Raw genomic sequence first — 18,222 nt, 5'->3', positions numbered from 1 at the left:
TCAAAATGTGACTTTGGCACATTGATAGTGAACCCAAACTATGTTAAGAGGTTTACTGTACTCTGGAGGTGGGCAATGACGACCTTGAGTGAGCCCACCTTCAACAACCAGTTGTCGCTGTAAGGAGAAGACTGGAACCCATGCCCCCTGAAGATGTGCTGCAACCACCGGCATCAATTCCGTGAACAAGTGAGGGGCACCGGTGAAGCCAAAACAGAGCAAAACAAACAGAAAATGTTCTTGCCCCACAGTGAACTACAGATAGTGCCTGTGGGCCTGCAGGACGAGGATGTGGAAATAAGCATTCAGCAGGTCCAACACTATCATCAAGGCTCCAGGGGCGAGAGCAGACTGGAGCTGGGCCAGGGTGAGCATCTTGAATATGTCCTTCAGTAGAAAGGCATTGAGAGGGCGGAGGTCTAGAATAGGAAGAAGTCCTTTGTCCTTCAGCACTAGAAACTGGTGGGAGTAACAAACACAGCTACCTTCTAATACCGGCACCCTCTCTTGGCTCCTTTGTGCAGAAGGCGCTGCACTTCTGGTTGCAAGAGGGACAAGTGATCCTCCTTCAGCCATTCTGGGGATGGAGGAAGGGGCAGTGGCATGACAAGAAATAGCAGGGCATAATCCAGCAGGACAATTTGTAGGATCCACTTGTCCTTGGTTATTGCGGCCATCTGGAAAAATATTGGATCCGGACTCCAACAGGTTATCTGTGTGCCTCGAAGGGCAAGACATGGAGCAGCGGGAGGGGCGGGAGATTGCTATTCATGCTGCTCCTGTTGTACATGTGGCATGTAGGTACCACTGCCTAGAAAAGGCTGTTGGGTTTGCAGAGCAAGCTCGACTTATTGGCGTTAATGGAAGACCCTACCATAGCCATGGAGGGGGCAAAACTGTTGGTGCAGCGGACATGGAAGGGCAGACAGGCCGTAGAATTCAAGGGCTGAATCTACCTTCTCACTAAATAGACGAGTAATCGAAGGGCATGTCTATGAGCCTGTACTAAACATTGCTAGAAAAGCCCATGGACATCATTCAAGCATGCTTCCTGCTGGCTACACTTGTGTCAATCTGTAGCAGCCAATCCACAGCAGATGGTAAATTTAAACCAGTCACTGCCATCCTGGATAGCCTGTGTCAGGACTGGGCACAGGTTCTCAGGGACATCAGGTAAAACCTGTGCAATGGAGTCCTGAAAGTGAGTGAGTATAACGACCTAGGGGCAGCTGGCATTACCAGAACGTAGTGCCAAACTGGCCAAAGAAAACACATGCCTCCCACAGCTTTTGATGTGCTTTGACTCCAGCTTTTGATGTGCTTTGACTCCGACCTAATGGCTGACCTGGTTCGTTGAGTACCGCAAGGCTAGGTGTTCAGGCGTGAGGTGTAGAGTCAAAACTCCAGATCACCTGTGGTTGAACAGTGCCATCATGCTATGTGTCTGTTTACTGAAAACCGGAACAGGGGTTTGGCCAAACCATGAGAAGGCTGTCGTTGAGCGCTTCATTAAATGAAAGTAGGGAATCAGTATTTTTTTGCACAGGCTGAAGAACTTCAGTGAAGCCATTAGTCTTCATATCCAGAGTGGGAAACTGGAGATCAAGAACCTCTACTGCCCTTCATATGACCATGGCGAAGAAGACAATTTCTTCAGTAGAAGGCCTCAGAGGCAAAACCAGCCTAATGTCTGGTGAGAATTCCAGGCCACTGGAATCTTGAAGGCCCTCATATCAATTGTCATCTGTGTATGGTTGGGCTAATTTACCCAAAAGTATGCCAGAGGGAGCTGGTATTTTTTCCCGTAGTTTTATATAGCACAAACTTGACCCGAAGGTATCAGAGCCCTTTACATTAGTACCATTTGCATTACAGACGCATTCATTTTTGGTAGGCACAGGGAGATTAAGTGATTTGCCCGGAATCACAGGATGTTGAGTGTTGTTACCGAGACTCAAACCCAGCTACCCAGCTCCAAGGTCGAATGCTCTAGCAGTAAGGCTACATCCTCTGTGGTATTGTGCCAAAGAGCCGCAACATGGCTTCAGTGAATTGCTTGATTTGCTACTGCATCGCCAACTGCCCTGGAATTTCAGGTTGCTTCTGTACAACAGAATCAGCTCTGAAGGGGAATGACTTCAGAAGCAAGACAGCGAGGCATGTTGATGCCCTTGCGCCTTCTCTGGAGTTCGAGAGTGGCGGGAAGGGTGGAATCCCAATTAGACTTTGCTTTTTTTCCCCCCAGACTTACCCAAAAACTTCAACTGAGGCTATGTTCGGCCACGGGAACTACTTTAGGAACGGGATCTTCCCTTCAACTTCCATTGGTCACGGTTTGGAGTTTCTCGATGCTTGGCAAATTAGGTCCTAGACAGCATTAAGGTTTATTAAAGCGCAGTAACTGCAGGCCTTGAAATCTGTCCAGCAAAAGGCACCACAGGCAAATCTGATAAGATAAAGATTTGCCAAAGACATTTGCTAGCAACAGATCCTACAAGGTGAAAACCCTGTAGCACTGCGAAATTACATTTTCCTTGTATACTAGATTTTCAAACGATTTGAGATTGTAAGGGTATTGCGAATATACAAAAGGTAGTGCTGCTACAGAGTCTGGAGGCACAGGAAGAAAAGAACTGACGTCAGCCTGCATGAATGGCGCCTATATACAGTTTCACACATCACTTCCAGAGCAAAACCACAGTGTTGAGGAGCCGCACAATACCAACTACTGGCCCGCAGAGGTACTGCTGAAAAGTTTCTGGTTTCAGTCTGATGCCTGGGGAATATTCAGAAGGTGAGGAATCTGCAGTAAAAAGTATTTATCAGAATTCAATTTTAATACACAGATTAGCTCAAATGCTTAATGGTACAGGTTAAACGGAAGTAAACAACGAAAATGCATTCTGCAAGGATGGTGTTGAGTAGCCGCATGTACTGTAGTCCCTTAATCTATGCTCCCTCCACAAAGTGTACTGTTTTGATTGCCAGCAGAAAAGACATTCTCTTTGATATGTAAGTCTGCAGCAACAAAGCTCTCCCGAGTGTGGACTTTTATATGGATTCATGAAGATGCTGCATTTTCAATTGATCTGGTGGGAAGCACATCACCAGTGTGCTTTCTGGGGATTTCAACAGCATTGCTGTTTCCTGTCCACAAATGAAGGTTGCAATCTGATAAATGCATATATGATTCCAACAATTAAAGAAATGCAAAGCTGTGGTAAAAACAAACTTTAAAAAAATCAATGCATTGTAGGTTTGCTGTAAACAGTTCACTGTCATTACGTAATATAGCAAATACAATTGACATTTTACTGAAAAAGGGCAAACAAAAATACAATACAACGTTAAACTTACATTAATAACAAGTGCACATAGCTGATACTGATCAAGCGTAATGATTTCATGGTAACACGGTTCCTGTGCTAACTTCACAATAGCACTTCCAGCAGCAAGCCTCAGCCGTGACATATCTGGTTTACTGCAAAAGAAATGCAGGAGGGGTGAAAGAAAGCAAGAACTAGATGAACCTCATGGTCCCATAAAACTCAGTAGCAGATATTTGGATGAGTAATAAATTCAGATTATGAAGAGAACATATGTGCCAATGAAAGATATTTTGTTTGGTAATTGGAATCGTTCAGTGATAGAATTTCAGAAGGAATTTAATATGAGAATCCAGAGTTACATTTAGTGCGGTATGCCTGCCACTTAAAAGTTTCATCTCAACCCATACTTTAGCGCTTTCTGCCTGACTGCTTAAAAAGAACGAACCTTTGGGAACATTCTTTTCTCCAATATTTCCAAGAGAAGCATGTGCCACACTAATAGCAGAATCTAAAGGGGTACGTGCATAATTACAGTATTTAAGTTTACCTAGAGTAATTATGTTACACCTGTAGTTCTTAAAAAAAAAAAATCACAAAAACCCACCATACTGAGAATGCCTCCTCAATAACTGTAGATCAGGCAAACTTTTTAATGTTCTTTCCCTCCACACTTGACAGAAATCTTTAGTGTTTACTTAGTTCTCCCCAGAGTTACAAAAAAATTGCATGCGACCAACAGAATTATTATTATTTTTTTTTAAAGTAAAGTCTGTGTCCGAGTGGTTTGTGGGCTTCGGCGCAACAGAGAACTGAATCACTCTGCTTTTGTCAAAGTAGACAAGAACAGCTTGATCATGTCAAAGTTCAACAGTGGATGGTGGATTATTCACTTTATGTTAGTTTACAGTCAGAGCTGCTAAATTTATCATCAACGTCAGGACGATACTTCGCTGCATTACTTTAGGAAGCAGTGTCACTGTGACCTTAAACACTTTTGGATAAGCTTCTGTTTTTCTTCAACTGAGCAGGACAGCCATTTTGATCAACATTAAAATCGTGGTCTGATCTCAGGGGGGCACAAAAGTGTACCCATATTCTGAGAGAGTGTTGATACTCCATCATCTTAGTCTATGTGGCAATTGGCAGTTGTGGTAGCAGTTTAATAGTCTAGGGACACAGCAGAGGGTGAATACTTAAGACATTAGACATTTGTCATTAGGACAAGATGAGTGCTGAATAAAATGGTGCCTTTCCTTCAATCAGGTTGATATTGTCTAATGTTCCCATGCCAGGTTCCACATACTCTATTCGAACAACCCCTCCCTAAAAACATTCTTTCTGTTATGTGGGAGGATGTTTCTTGCCAGTTTCCCTGCTCAAGTGAAACCCACTCTTCTCCTTCTTCCTGAGCTGCTGCTGGTCATGGAGGCAGAGATGACCTGTACAGAAATTATATCCAAAAAACTACCCAGACTAGTCCAAACTGATCTGACCTAGGATTACTTGCTACAGAGCCTGAGAACACAGAGGACACAAAAGGAAAGGGGAAATGTTCAATATTGAAGAACTGAGTTGAGTTACGAAAAATACAGTTGTCTGTTTGGCTCCGAATTCATTCCAGCCCTTGCTAACAGAGGAGGGAAAATAAAGCCCCCTTCAAAACAGTAACTCAAAATCTTTCAGACCTTCCAGATCATTGTGCATTGGAAGAGGGTAAACGTATGGCCTGCAGGGACACGCCTCTGCCAGGTTGCCTCTCTGCACCCAAACATGAACTAAGGGCCTGATTACGATCTTGGCAAATGGAATACTCGGTCACAAACATGACGGATATCCAGTCCGTCATATTACACGTTCCATAGGATATAATGGAATTGTAATTTAGCAGACGAGATATCCGTCACGTTTGTGATGGAGTAACCCTGTCCGCCATGCTCGTAATCAGGCCCTCAGTCTCATAGGATGTTTAATACCTAGTTGCTGTGACATGAGCTTGCATGAGGAGCTGAATTGTACCTGCCAGAAGGAGCCAACCTGATCCCAGGGAGACCGGCCCAATGACAAACTGACCATGGAATCTGAGTGGAAGGCAACACAAGACACTGAAATTACACAGGAACCATGAGATCGCTGTTCCCCAGCAGTCTAAAAAAACTAAGATCTGGCTGTCTATGAGCTACTGAGCCAGCCCAGCCCCGAACTGTCTTTATTTACAGGATGTTGATATGCCTCTTTCCATCCCAGAAGGGCCAGGAAGCGTCCGAGTCTTTCTTCACATTTCCATGGGGAGGAAAGTTTCTGTCCACACATTTGAATGATGTCTTGATCTCAGGATAGTTTGAACCATCTTTATAATGCATAACATTTATGCAATTTCATAATTTCAAGCCATAAATAAATTCTAACCGACAATTTTAGTTCCAACAGGGAACTTGTAATGCTATTGGACTCAGTGGGTGTTTGTTTTCTTGAGTGGCTGCCACACAGCAAAAACAGTGAGATAAGAACCTTTAAAGTCTAGGCAGTCCGAGAGACACCAAAGTGATGCTAGCCGACATTCAAGTTTGTCCTTCAGAGCAAAAGCTTCAGCCCATTGAGTTTTTAAGCCAATTAAGCAGGACTAGGCCAACACTAGGGCAAGGTCCAGAAGTCCATCACCCGTTTAACAAACAGTTCTAAATCCCTTGCCAGAGGAAACATTCTTGCAGAAAGACCCAACGAGTTTGCAAGATACCAGAGTCAACTTGACTGCAGCACAATAGAATAACATTGGCAATGAGGTCAAGATTAAAGGAAATCCAATACCCCGTCCAAAGCAGCTATAAAAATGATTGGTTTCCAATGTGAATATTGTTTTAGACTGATGTCTCTAACTAAAACAAAATACCATTTCTCTACAACACAAACTATTCAGGAAGATATTTAAGTGATATCAAAGAAGGAGGACACTCCCAGGTAGTTTTTGACCAGGGTGGAGCCAGAGGGCCCAAGGTGAAGCCAAGTCCCCTGCTCCACCCTGATCAATAACTACCAGGGAGTGCATTCCCTGTTAGATAATATGGCTAATGGAAATGAGGTCCCTAACATTGGTGAGGAAATTCACAAAAGTGTTTGTAAGATGGTGCATTTTTCATGGGACTCTTTAGGGTGAAGGTTATAACAAGTCTTCCCGTTTGATTATTTTGGGGGTAAGGTGCTACTATTTATGTCCCACTGAAATGCATTGTAGTGAGTGACTGGCTTGAACGACACAAAAAGAAGAATATTGAAGAACAAGTTACTTACCTTTGGTAACAATGTATCTGTAAGAGACATAGGTTAGTTATAGATTCCTTACCTTAAAATTACCCCAAGACATCAAACTAGATCCGGAGAATTTGTTCTCTTGGCAGTACCCCTGCATGTCAGTAGGTGGTGATGGTCGACTCCACATTCGTCATCGGCGTCGTGGTCACTGAGATGATGTCACGGTGCCTACCTAGACGCCACCCCTGCGGACGGACGTCAGTTCTGACACGACTTTCCACGCAGGAAGCAGGGAGTCATGACAGTTGCCATTTGTGGCCCAAAACTAGGGCCCTGTAAGGGAGTCCCTATCCCTAGAAATCAGTTCGCAGAGCGGGGAGTATGGGTGGGGTGGTGTGAGAAGTTGGCCTGATGTGCAGTGTTCACTATTCTAGTGATCACTATATATCAGTCCAAACAACCCTTATTGATGATTGGTTGTAAGTCAACCTTATAGACCAGCTATCCTAGTAGCATGGATACGAGCAGTCTAAGGCTAAGACTCTAGAGGGCGTGTTAAGCCAGCTGTTTTACCATCACATTACCCCTTGAACACCCAGTGAAAGGACACCACACAAGTGTTATGAAAATAAACAATGTATTTATTAGAATCACAACAACCCTGTACTCTTTATGAGGACAGGGTGCTAAGCACACAACAAAACTCTTACGAAAATACTTAAGTTAGCACGGTATACACAAATGCCCGAGGGGCACGAAAAACCATATACTTTAAAAGTGGAATGCGAAATTACTAGCAGGTAAGTACAGTACTAATAGGCTTTGGAATCGCTAGGACTTGACTATAGAATCGTTAGATTACTTCTAGGAGGCCTAGGGGACTCGGGTGCAGAGTGTGCACTCTCACGCGGGATGCGGGGCAAAGTCTATGGAGGCTAGATTTCACAAAGTTAGTGTTCACGGGCGAACCCGACCTGGTAGGGAGAAAACGACAGTGGATCCTGACCCTAGGATAGTGAGGCTATGCTGGGACACCGAAGTGCCGAAGTTACCTAGCCCAGGGGCTGCAGCTGCATAGGTCTGAAAAGACGTCGGGAATCTCGTTGCCGGACCAGGAGCCTGGAAGAAGGAAGTTGCTGGCAGGCGACCAGTGAAGGAAAGTTCGATGGATCCAAGCCTGGATCAAGGAAGAAGAAAACCTGAAAGCAGAGGGGACCAAGTTCTTGAATCACTAGCCAGTGATTAAGTGGGCACCAGGATGGCACCGGGCGAAGTCACCGCAGTCAGGTGAGTGGGCGCTGCTGGGCTCTGCAGTCTCTCGGACCAGGAGGCGTTGTCGGCGACCAGGATGGAGGTGCGAGCTGTCCCACGAAGGTTCTTGCTGTCGACGTCGCTGGACCCAGGATTGGGCAACAAGTCTTGGCAAATGCAAGGCCCACGCGGTGGACCTAAAATGGCGTCTTAGCCGGACCAGGAGGGTCCAGGGTACTTCTCCGATGGAGGGAAGCAAGGGCCAGTCTGGAGCAACCAGACTAGCAGCAGTGATGTCGTCGGGCGTCGTTCAGAAGGCCACAAGCCAGCGGGCTAGTAGCCAAACAACGCGGTGAGCAGCAAAAAGCAGAAGGGCCCCACACAGATCGTGGAGATGCTGGGAGGCTGCACTTCGGTGCTGGAGCTGCTCAGAGTCGGGGCTTCTCGGACCCCAAAGCACTCACCAGGAAATTACTCGGCGGGCTTGCTGTGCAGAAGTCGTGCAGTCTTGAAGATGGCCGGTCCCTCGAGGTCTCGTCACACCCACGAATCTCAGCGTGACTGATGATGTAGGTAGAGGTCAGAGGTGCCAGGGAAGCCGGTTCTCGTCGAGCTGGGCAGTCTTGATCCGGAGGAGAGACTTGCAGCAGACCGCAGTGTTCTTAAGATGGTGCCTGCGGATGCAGGGTGACTACTCCTTAGTCACAAGGGAGAAATCTTAGGAAGAAGTCTTGAGTTCCTTTCGTGGAAAGTAGTTTCAGGATTCAAAGATGATCTGATTTGGAAGGGGGCCAGTCTCTACCTTTATCTTGGAAAAGGGGGCTGGCACGCGACTAAGTCCTGCCCTAGGGGTGGGACTAGGAGGGGGGTGGTTACACCCACTTCCTTGGCGGGCTTTTCTCCAGCACAGGGTCTGGAGTGACCCTGGAACTGGTTCAAGCCAGCCTATGCACAGTGAGCACCGGGGTGCCACGTGCAGTCACCTTCCTCTGAAGCCCTGCCTACCTACAATACACAAAACCCTGTCTGGGACGGTGCTGGCACCGCCCCTGGCAGGAAACCCTTTGTCCTTATCTCCTGCTCTGGGAGGACTCCCAGCAGCAGGAGGGCAGACTTGTGTCTCGGTGGCAGCATCCATTTTGTGGATGCTAAGGCTCTGTCTGACTTTAACCGGGGTTAGGGGTTACATACATGTCGTGTCCCTCTAGGAGGGTGGAATGCTAACCCCGTCGCCAGAATTGGCGAGGGGTTAGTATTCCAATTCGTATGACACCTTACTCGACATGTTTTGATAAAGCGATACCAGAGTTGGCACATAACCGCGAGGATTATAATGCACTTAAGGGTATATGGTATGCGATATCATGGAAACGGCTAAGGGATGGATCCCGAAAGCCGTAGACAGGCTCAGCTCATGCCAGAGCACCATCTCACACGATTCCAAGCACTCTGCCTTCAGGATTGTTAAGGCCTGCCATAGGAGTGACTGATAGGAGATCTGTGTGTCCATTTTAGGGTTAGATATAGGCATACTATATCTAAAGCAAAGGGTGAGTACACCACCTTGCCCCAGCTGTCGTGCAGCCAGTTGTGTCAGTTTTAGTTAGTCAGCCCAGGGGTGGCATAATACATGCTTCAGCCCCTGGGAGACTTCTGGGTACACCTCAGCCCTGGGTACAGGGACTTGGAGAGGGCCCAGTGCCAATTCAGTACCTGAGTACAATTTGGATAGAGAGAACAGCTAGGCTGTGGGTCTGATTAGCAGGCCCACAGCCAGGGAAAGTCGTAAACCAGTGCAGCAAAAAGCAAAAATCTGGGTGATCATAGGATTGCAGACCCTACTCTCCTACATGTGGTAAGGAATCTATAATCACTCTACGTCTATTACAGATACATCGTTACCGAAGTTAAGTAAATTGTTCATCTGAAAGAGACAGTTCATTATAGATTCCTTACCTTAGATTAGACACCCTAGAAACTAAGTTCACACCAGAAAGTCCTGGAGGACAGAATGGGCGGAGTAGCCATCCTTCCGAACTGGACTATCCAGGCAGTTATATCTGATGAACGTGTGCAAAGCAGCGTTCATCAGATGGCCGCCTGGCAGATGTCATTAAGTGAGACTGCACGTGACAAAGCAGTAGTTGCTGATGTAGCACTAGTGTAATGAGCCCACAGCCCCACTGGAGGTTCCTTTTTCTTTAAAACGGAACAAATCTTTATACAAAGGACAACCCATCTTGAGATGGTAGGCTTTTGGACAGCCCAACCTTTTTTGGCACCAACATAGCCAACGAAGAGTTGATCGTCCACTCAGAAATCTTTAGTGCGATCAAGGTATAAGGACAGGGCATGTTTTGGGTCCAGACGGTGGAGTCTCTCCTCTTCCTTGGAATGATGCGGAGGTGGGAAAAAAGTGGGGAGAGTGATAGTTTGTCCTATGTGAAAAGGAGAAACTATTTTAGGAAGGAACGAGGGTCTTGTCCTAAGCCCCACTTTGTCCGGATGCACAGGAAGAAAGGGGGCTGAGAAGAAAGAGTCTGAAGCTCACTCGTTTTGCGAACAGAGATGATGGCAACATGAAAGGCAGCCTTCAGAGTAAGGAGCCTGAGAGGACAGTTTGGAAGTGGCTCGAAGGGAGCACAGATAAGGTAAGTAAAAACAAAGCTCAAGTCCCACTGAGGCATTATGAAAGGAGAAAGAGGTGAATAATGACCTCAAAGAACCTATTAACATTAGGGGACTTGAAGAAAGAGGGCTGATCTGGTAGCCGACGAAAAGCAGAAAGGGCTGCCAGATAGCCTTTGAAAGTGCCCAGAGCAGTGACCTGCTGGGCCAAAGAAAGAAGGAACTAAAGAACCGCAGAAAGAGGGGCGGAGAGTGGATCCACAGCCTCTGCCGTGCCCCGTGCCACAAACTTGTTCCATCGACAGGAGTATACCGTTTTAGTGGAGGGATGCCTGGCTGCCAAGATGACAGACTTCAGGTGGAAGGTCAAAAGCAGTTAACTGTCACCGCTAAATCTCCACGCAAGGTGGTAGAGGCTGGACAGGTTCGGGTGGTGGACTGTCCCATGCGGCTGCGACAGAAGGTCCTACCAAAGGGGTAGTCTGATCGGAGGTTCAATGGGCATGCTCAGGAGCTCGGGGTACCAGACTCGTGTCCAGTCCGGGGGCACACAAGAGACTTGGGCCCCGTCGAGCTTGATCTTCTTCAGCACTCGGTCCAGAAGTGGTACAGGTGGAAATGCGTGCAAGAGGCCGCAGTCCCACTCGCGAGGAAAAGCTTCACCAAGCGAGTGCCGCCTTGGAAACTCCAACGTGCAAAACTGCTGGCATTGAGCGTTCTCTTCGGTGGCGAGCAGATTTAACCAAGACTCTCCCCATCCCTGAAAGAGACCTTGCACCACCTCCGAGTGAAGACTTAATGCATGATCCACAAGGCACCAACAGCTGAGTTTGTCCGCTCTGGCGTTCAGAGAACCTGCCACATGTTGAACCACCAGGGTCATGTGCTGACGTTCCAGCCATTTACAAAGGCGAAGAGCCTCCTGACAGAGGGTTCACAACCCCACCCGCCCTGTTTGTTGCAGTACCACATGGCTGTGTTGTGGTCTGTGAACACTGCACTGCCTTCCCCTCGAGGGAGGGAAGGAATGCCTTCAGTGCCAAGCGAATCGCCCGGAGCTCCAACAGGAGCTTGGACTCCGTCGGAGACCAGACCCCCCTGATTTCCACCTCTCCCAGGTGGACGTCCTATTCCCAGGAGTGATGCATCGGTCACAACTGTAAGGTCTGGCTGGGGAAGGGAGAGGGATCTGCCTCTGATCCAATCCTGGTTCGGAAACCACCACTGCAGTTGTTGCGCAGTTCCCTCCGAGATCTGGACGTCATCAAAAAGATTCCCCTGATGCTGCGCCCACTGGAACTTCAGGTCCCACTGCAGAGCCCGCATATGCCATCAGGCATGATCCACCACCAGAATGCAGGAGGCCATGAGGCCTAGCAGCCTCAGGGTCATTATCACCGAAATCCGGGATAGAAGCTGAAACATCGGAATCATAGCCTGAATATCCCAGACTTAATGTATGGAAGGATAGGCCCGATCCTGCGTCCATGTTGGGAAACAAGGCATTATTTGTGAAGCCTGCACAAATAATGGGTCTACATTTGTCCTTAACTGGTAACCAGACAACCCATTGTAGCGCTTGATCTCAGAGGGTAGCGTTGCAGAGGAGTCTAAGGCTTACTCAAGGGAAGTGGTGTAGGCTAGTAATCGCCATTTACAGGTTCACAGAAATAACACGCAATAATTGATTGTTGAGTCTGTACTTTTCTTTATAAAAAGGAAGAGTACATTTATTACACACACACTACTCAATACTATGCATTAATTTACAAATATACATAAGCTGTTTGAAAGACTTCTTGAAATTGCGTAACATTCCCACCCTCCCGCAAGGAGTCTAGTACCATCACTCAGATGTATGAACATACATGCAGTGGGTTGACCATAACCTGGTGCGAGGGACCTTTCCACTGGCACAACCCTAGTGGCGGCCCAACCCATTTTTTCAACAAGATTTTATAATGGGAACACCTGCCATAGTGACACTTAACCCTGACTGAGCAGCTCATACTGACCATACAGTATACACACGTTAATCACAGTGGCTGACAGTCTGGCTGATCAATTAACGCAGTAGCAAGAATACATGGCTAGGCATCACTTAGAATGACAGGTTCTTATCATATCTGATAACAGGTATAATGCAAGTCAATCACAGCCCCTAAAATGCATCAGATTTATAATCACATGGCTATGCAATTACCAACAGGCACCCTGGCAAGAATGCCTGGCAACACTGTTCCAAATTACTTACTTCACATATTACATGTGACTTCCAGTCCCTAAAAGGAACAACCTTATGCATGCACCTCTTGTGCAATTACACCTTTACACCTCTAGGGGATGTCTCCGCGAAGACACTCCATGTTCAGCCTTTCACAGATCAGTGTAGTCTTAACTATCAGCTCCCAGCTGAAGAACTAAAGTTCCAGCATTAGATGGGCTTATAAAACATGAATAACCCATGAGGGGTTCTTTCCTTCAAGTCCTCCAGAGACTGAGAGAGGAGACTTTTCACTTTTGTGCTGATTGAGTCTCCGTTGCTTCTGCAGCTCCCTCTGCACTTTGACAAATCAATGCTGGTGACCCGGTCATCCCAGGGTCACCTGCGCGCTGGGGGGACGGCATCACGCGGCTCCGTCCAGGCGTCGCCAGCGTACGTGACATCAGCGAGGTCACAGAAGTCCCACCCCGGCGCGCCTACGTCCGTTTTCTTCTGAGAACTTTTCCGCGCCACAACGCGGAGCCATCAAACAAAACTGTCAGAGTATGGGAACAGTGTGCGAAAGAGCAGAAAAATTGGAGAAAGGAATGGTGACAAACACCACCAACAGTACCCAAAGGCATGGAAAGAAGAAAGAGCAGAGCACAGCCCTGAGTAGCCACCCTGACAGCATGTAGACAGCCCCCCCACCCTTGAGACAAGGAACATAAGCAAAATGTCACAACAACATGTAGCAGGGCCACGACCCCAACCAAGAATAACGACGGGGTACCAGGTCCAAGACAAACCGGGAACGACAACCTCCAAGGCAACCCTGGCACAGAGTGCGACAACCCCCCAAGGGGCAAAGGGCAAGGCACGACCTGGTGCTCCCAACTCAGAGGGTAGCAGAGGCCCCAGGACCCTTAGTAAAGAGGGAGGGAGGGAAGGGACAAGAAGAAAGGCAAGCCTCAAACCTGGAACAACCAGAACAGAGGGGCACAGGAGTACCCCTAGATCCATCCTCCAAAGCGCCAATAGAGGAGGAAGGAACAAGAAACAGGACAAAACAGCCTGTCAAAAGAACAAGGAATGCACCCACATGAGACATAGCAACCCCCCGGGAGGTGAATGCAGAAGACCAAACGAAAGGTCCTCGCAGAACGGGGAGGAAGGGCCGGCCGTGAAGGCTAGAATCATCTCTACCAGATATATCATTACAGAAGGTAAGTAACTCATACATTTGATAGAGACTACTAGCCGCAGATTCCTTAACGTAGAATAGATACCATAGCCAAACCCCCGCGGAAGGGGGGTCTGCGAAAGGACCTCTCCAGCCTGGACATAACAGAGGGTTCCACAGGGGACCAGTCCAACAGGCAGGCGAAAGGGGGGAAACCCCACAAGCAGAGTACCACTGACCCCAAGGGGGAGATGAGGTAAGAAGAAAGCCCGTCCACCCTCAACAGAAGAACCAAAGGCAAGCCAGGGGAGGCTGAAGCACCCCACACTCCTACAAGGCAACAGAACCTAAAAACCAATGCCAGGGCAAGGAAGACAAATTAACAACCTAGAGGGCCCAAGGAAACGAGGGAAAAGAAGGCAAGCCCAAAACAGTCGGAAGGCAACAGACCAGACAGAACGGCGCAGACATCAAGAAATCAGTCGAAAGCAGAAATAACAGCCCGGGGCCCCCGGGAAGACCGGCCAGGGTACACCAGGAAGAAGAAGGAGGAACACACCATCTCAGCCTCCAAGATAGAGAAAATGAAGTTGAAGAAGAGACTGGACACACTGCAGCGAGGGGTCCGCACACACGACTCAAGAAGCAGAACCAGAGCCACGATGCTAGGTTGCAGACAACAGGTCAGACCTACCAAACAGGGCATTGACCCCGAGAAGGACACCCCGGGGCACCACCAAGACAGTCTAATCCAGCAAGGGGGAAATTGCACCTGCAACGTACATGAACGCCATGGAGAGCACAAGCCCGAAGGCAACCACAACCCCCAGCACAGCATAAGCTATATAACAGCTACCACAACCCCACATAGGGTAAGTGAAGTTCCAAGACATGGGAACCCTCTTTGGGAGAACTTCAGCAGCAGATGACAACAGAAAAAGTCGCGGGGAAAAAACCCCCGCAGAAGGCTTATCAAGCAGCCCAAGAAAAAAACAGAAGGCCTAATCTCAGGGCCAATCTGGGGCAGGTAAAAAAACACACACAGCAAAGAAGGGCTGTCAAGCAGCCAAAAGAACCACAGCCTCAACAGGGAGGGCTCGAGTGGCCATAATACACACAGAACTACAACAACGAGTGTGACTCGCCCCAAAAGAGAGAGCATCATCAAGAGCAAGCCCAACTCACCCGTCGCTGAGGGGGAGAAGGGGGAGAAGGAGGAGAAGGAGGAGAAGGAGGAGAAGGAGGAGAAGGAGGAGGAGGAGGAGGAGGAGGAGGAGGAGGAGGAGGAGGAGGAGGAGGAGAAGGCCAAAGCCACGCCAAGAACCTCCTGATGGTGGAGTCCGCCGGGGCGTGGAACAAAAGGGTGCCATCAAAGGGAAGATCCACCAGCCGTTCACACACATTTTCTGGGAACACACTGTCCCGAAGCCACGCGTGGCAGTGAAGGGCCACCGAAGAAGCCATGGCATGACCCAGCACCTCCGAGATGTCCAGAGCGGAGCGAAGAATAAACAACGTCAGCTCCCTGCCATCTAACGCATGGTGCCGCAAATCAACACCAGCACCCTCCTGAGAAGCTGCAGATCCAAGGGACTCCGACGAGTCCCACAAACAAGAGGTGGCCCTAGCCAACACACAAAGTGTTAAGGGCCAACAGAGCCACACTGGTCGAATCAAATATATTGCGGCCCCAAGAGTCTAGCCTGCGGGCCTCCTGGGAAGGTGGAACCAACAGCAACGGTAGGGAAGTTAAGGCAGTCCGCAACAGGGGCCCACTGGCAGAGGGGTGGAGGAAAAGACACGCCAGGTCACGCGGCGCCGGAAGGTGTTGATGGAGAAGGTGTTGGTGCGGGGCGTCACCAAGCCCCCATCTGAGAAGAATGGAGCGAACCTTCAAAGGGGAGCAGCAGTTCCCTTCCACCAGAGCCCTCGTGGAGAACCTTTAAAAGATGATCACCCATGCGCAAAATTCCCACAGCCGTGGAAACAGCACGAGCGAAGGTCGCACCTGCCTCCGTAGGGCCCCGCGGCAGAAAAAGAAGCTCCTCTGTGGGCGACGGCTGCAAACTAAGGCGTCCGTTCCCGAAGCCAGTCGGAGTGGGCAAGGGCCAGGCCCGAAAGGGAGAAAAAGTCGCCGAAGAGTGGGGAACTTGCGGCTCCTCTGGCGAAAACCGCGGCCAGGGCGATGACAGGGAGCCGTATTTTGATTACGCCGGGGAGAAAGCCACGACGCGGCGGCCCGTCTCCGGTGAGGACAACAGCAGCAGGCGCGTAACCTCTGGAGAAGAGGAGACGTCCGAGGAAGAATCCGCGATCTGACGCCTGTCCGGTGCTGTAGAATCCGCAACCTGGAGCAGTGTGTCGTCGTTGTCGTCCAGCACCCAAGGATACGCCGGACAGGCCTCCACCTCTTCACACGGCGCCGGGGCCCGGGCCTGGAGCCGAGTTGGTCAAGGGGCAGCACTGGAAAGGTGCCAACTCGACCTCCAACGAGGCAGCCGCCTGCTTGGAGGAACGAGAAGAAACCGGGGAGCGACAAGGAGTCCCCAGCCAGACTCAACCCATGGGGGAACGAGAGAGGTCCACCGATCCCCACGGCGGCGCCAAGGCCGACTCGACCTCCGGCGAGGCATCCGCCTGCGCAGAGGGAAGAGAGGGACCCGGGGACCTAGAAGGAGTCCCCCGCCAGCCTCGACTCACGAGGGGACGAGAGGGGCCCTGTGGCACCGCCGGCCGCAACTCGACCTCCGACGAGGCAGCCGCCTGCGCGGAGGAAAGAGGGGGGCCCGGGGAGGGACGAGGGGTCTCCCGCCAGCCTCGACCCATGACGAGACCCCTGTGGCGCCGCCAGGGCCAGCAGCTGCCGGCGCCGTAGCGGCTTCACCTCAGCCTTAGACAGGATCACCTTGTGAAAGGGCCGAGAGGGGCTCGGGGATGCGAACCGAACCCCGACGACCTCCTGCGACACCACAGGGACTCCCGTAGGAGTTTGCAGCGAAGCCGGGGCGCCGTGGTCGAAGGAGGGACCCCGGAAGTGCCGCACACCAACAGCACCATATCCTGCACGCCTGGATCCCAACCAGTCAGCCGCTCACAGAAAGCTTTTGTTTGCACCGACAGAGACACTTGCAGTGCGTTGGTGTTCGTCTGGAGACACAGGCGTGAACTTTGCAGTGGGACATCTACAGGAGACATAAGTAGGTGTTTGTTTTTGTTTGCATATTACCGACAGTGGTTGCATTATGGTGCAGGTATTACAAGGTTTTGCTTGATTGTTTAAGGGATCACCAGCGATCCGGTTTGTAAGATTCATAGAGTTTTTCCCATAGGTGAGTGGTTTCAGCACTTTGCGTGTTTAGAAAACAGAGCACAGGGTTGGTGTACGATTCAGGCGTTTAAAGTAAGGTCATTCACACTTGCACAGTACGATGGACAATGTAGCTGCACATTAAGGATTCTATGTTACATGAGCACGACAAACACTAAGGATCTCAGTATGTTGGGACCGGCTGGATCTATCCCTTTTGGTTAATTATACTAACATAAGAAGATGAATCAATGTTTGGAATTACATAGAATTGTTTTTATTATTTTCAGTATTTCCCTGATGAAGGTAGATACCGAAATGCATTGGGTGTTGTGAATACCGGGGAAATATCATTACCCTATGATTCTCACGAATTGATTATTTCCTGTGAAACCACGTGAACGTCTATGAACAAAAGAAATTAAAGAAGAAATGAAGAGTTTCAATTATTTGATTTGATTATGCATTTGTATGATTTTGTTCTTCAAAAATTTGGTTAATATTATTGGATAACATTTGTGGTATTTTGGACGGGGCAGTCTATATAAGAAACAAGTAATTTTTAGAAAATCTGAGCACCTGAATGGGCATGTGAACAGTGCGTCCCAACAAACAGGTTCTGTTTTCTTTATATAGTTTTTTCACTTGACAGGGGCTAGTCAGTATTTGGGACAGCACCTAACTAAATATCAATCAATCAATCAGGAGTTTGTTAAAGCGCGACTACTCACCCGTAAGGGTCTCAAGGCGCTAGGGGTGGGGAGGTTGGGGGGGTGCAGGTTCCATTTCATCAAGGAGGGGGTCTGTCGAAGAGCCAGGTTTTGAGGTTTCTTGCGAAGATGGGGAGCGATGTTGTCTGTCTGAGGTGGAGCGGAAGGGCGTTCCATGCTTTGGCCGCGAGGAAGGAGAAGGAGCGGCCTCCTGATCTGGTCTTTCTGGTGCGGGGGACCACAGCGTAGGAAAGCTGGGCTGATCGTAGGGTCCTTTGGGGTGCGTGGAATTTGAGTCGGCTGTTCAGGTATGCTGGTCCGGTGCCGTGGAGGGCCTTGTGTGCGTGGGTGAGCATCTTAAAGGT

The 18,222-nt window shown here is 49.1% G+C and overlaps 1 protein-coding gene across 2 annotated transcripts in view; it reads right to left on the bottom strand.

The window, feature by feature from the left end:
- PDS5B (PDS5 cohesin associated factor B) overlaps positions 1 to 18,222 on the bottom strand; it is a 772,752-nt gene that overhangs the window by 278,825 nt on the left and 475,705 nt on the right. For both annotated transcript variants that reach the window (XM_078657163.1, XM_078657161.1), the window contains exon 24: positions 3,358 to 3,481. In XM_078657163.1, coding sequence (XP_078513289.1) covers positions 3,358 to 3,481 — 124 coding nt within the window. The remainder of the gene's footprint in view (positions 1 to 3,357; positions 3,482 to 18,222) is intronic.

Source organism: Lissotriton helveticus, chromosome 8, assembly GCF_964261635.1.
Source record: "Lissotriton helveticus chromosome 8, aLisHel1.1, whole genome shotgun sequence".
Classification (NCBI taxonomy): Eukaryota; Metazoa; Chordata; class Amphibia; order Caudata; family Salamandridae; genus Lissotriton; species Lissotriton helveticus.
Note: the sequence above shows the minus strand (reverse complement) of the source record. Positions and strands in the feature narration are given on the sequence as shown.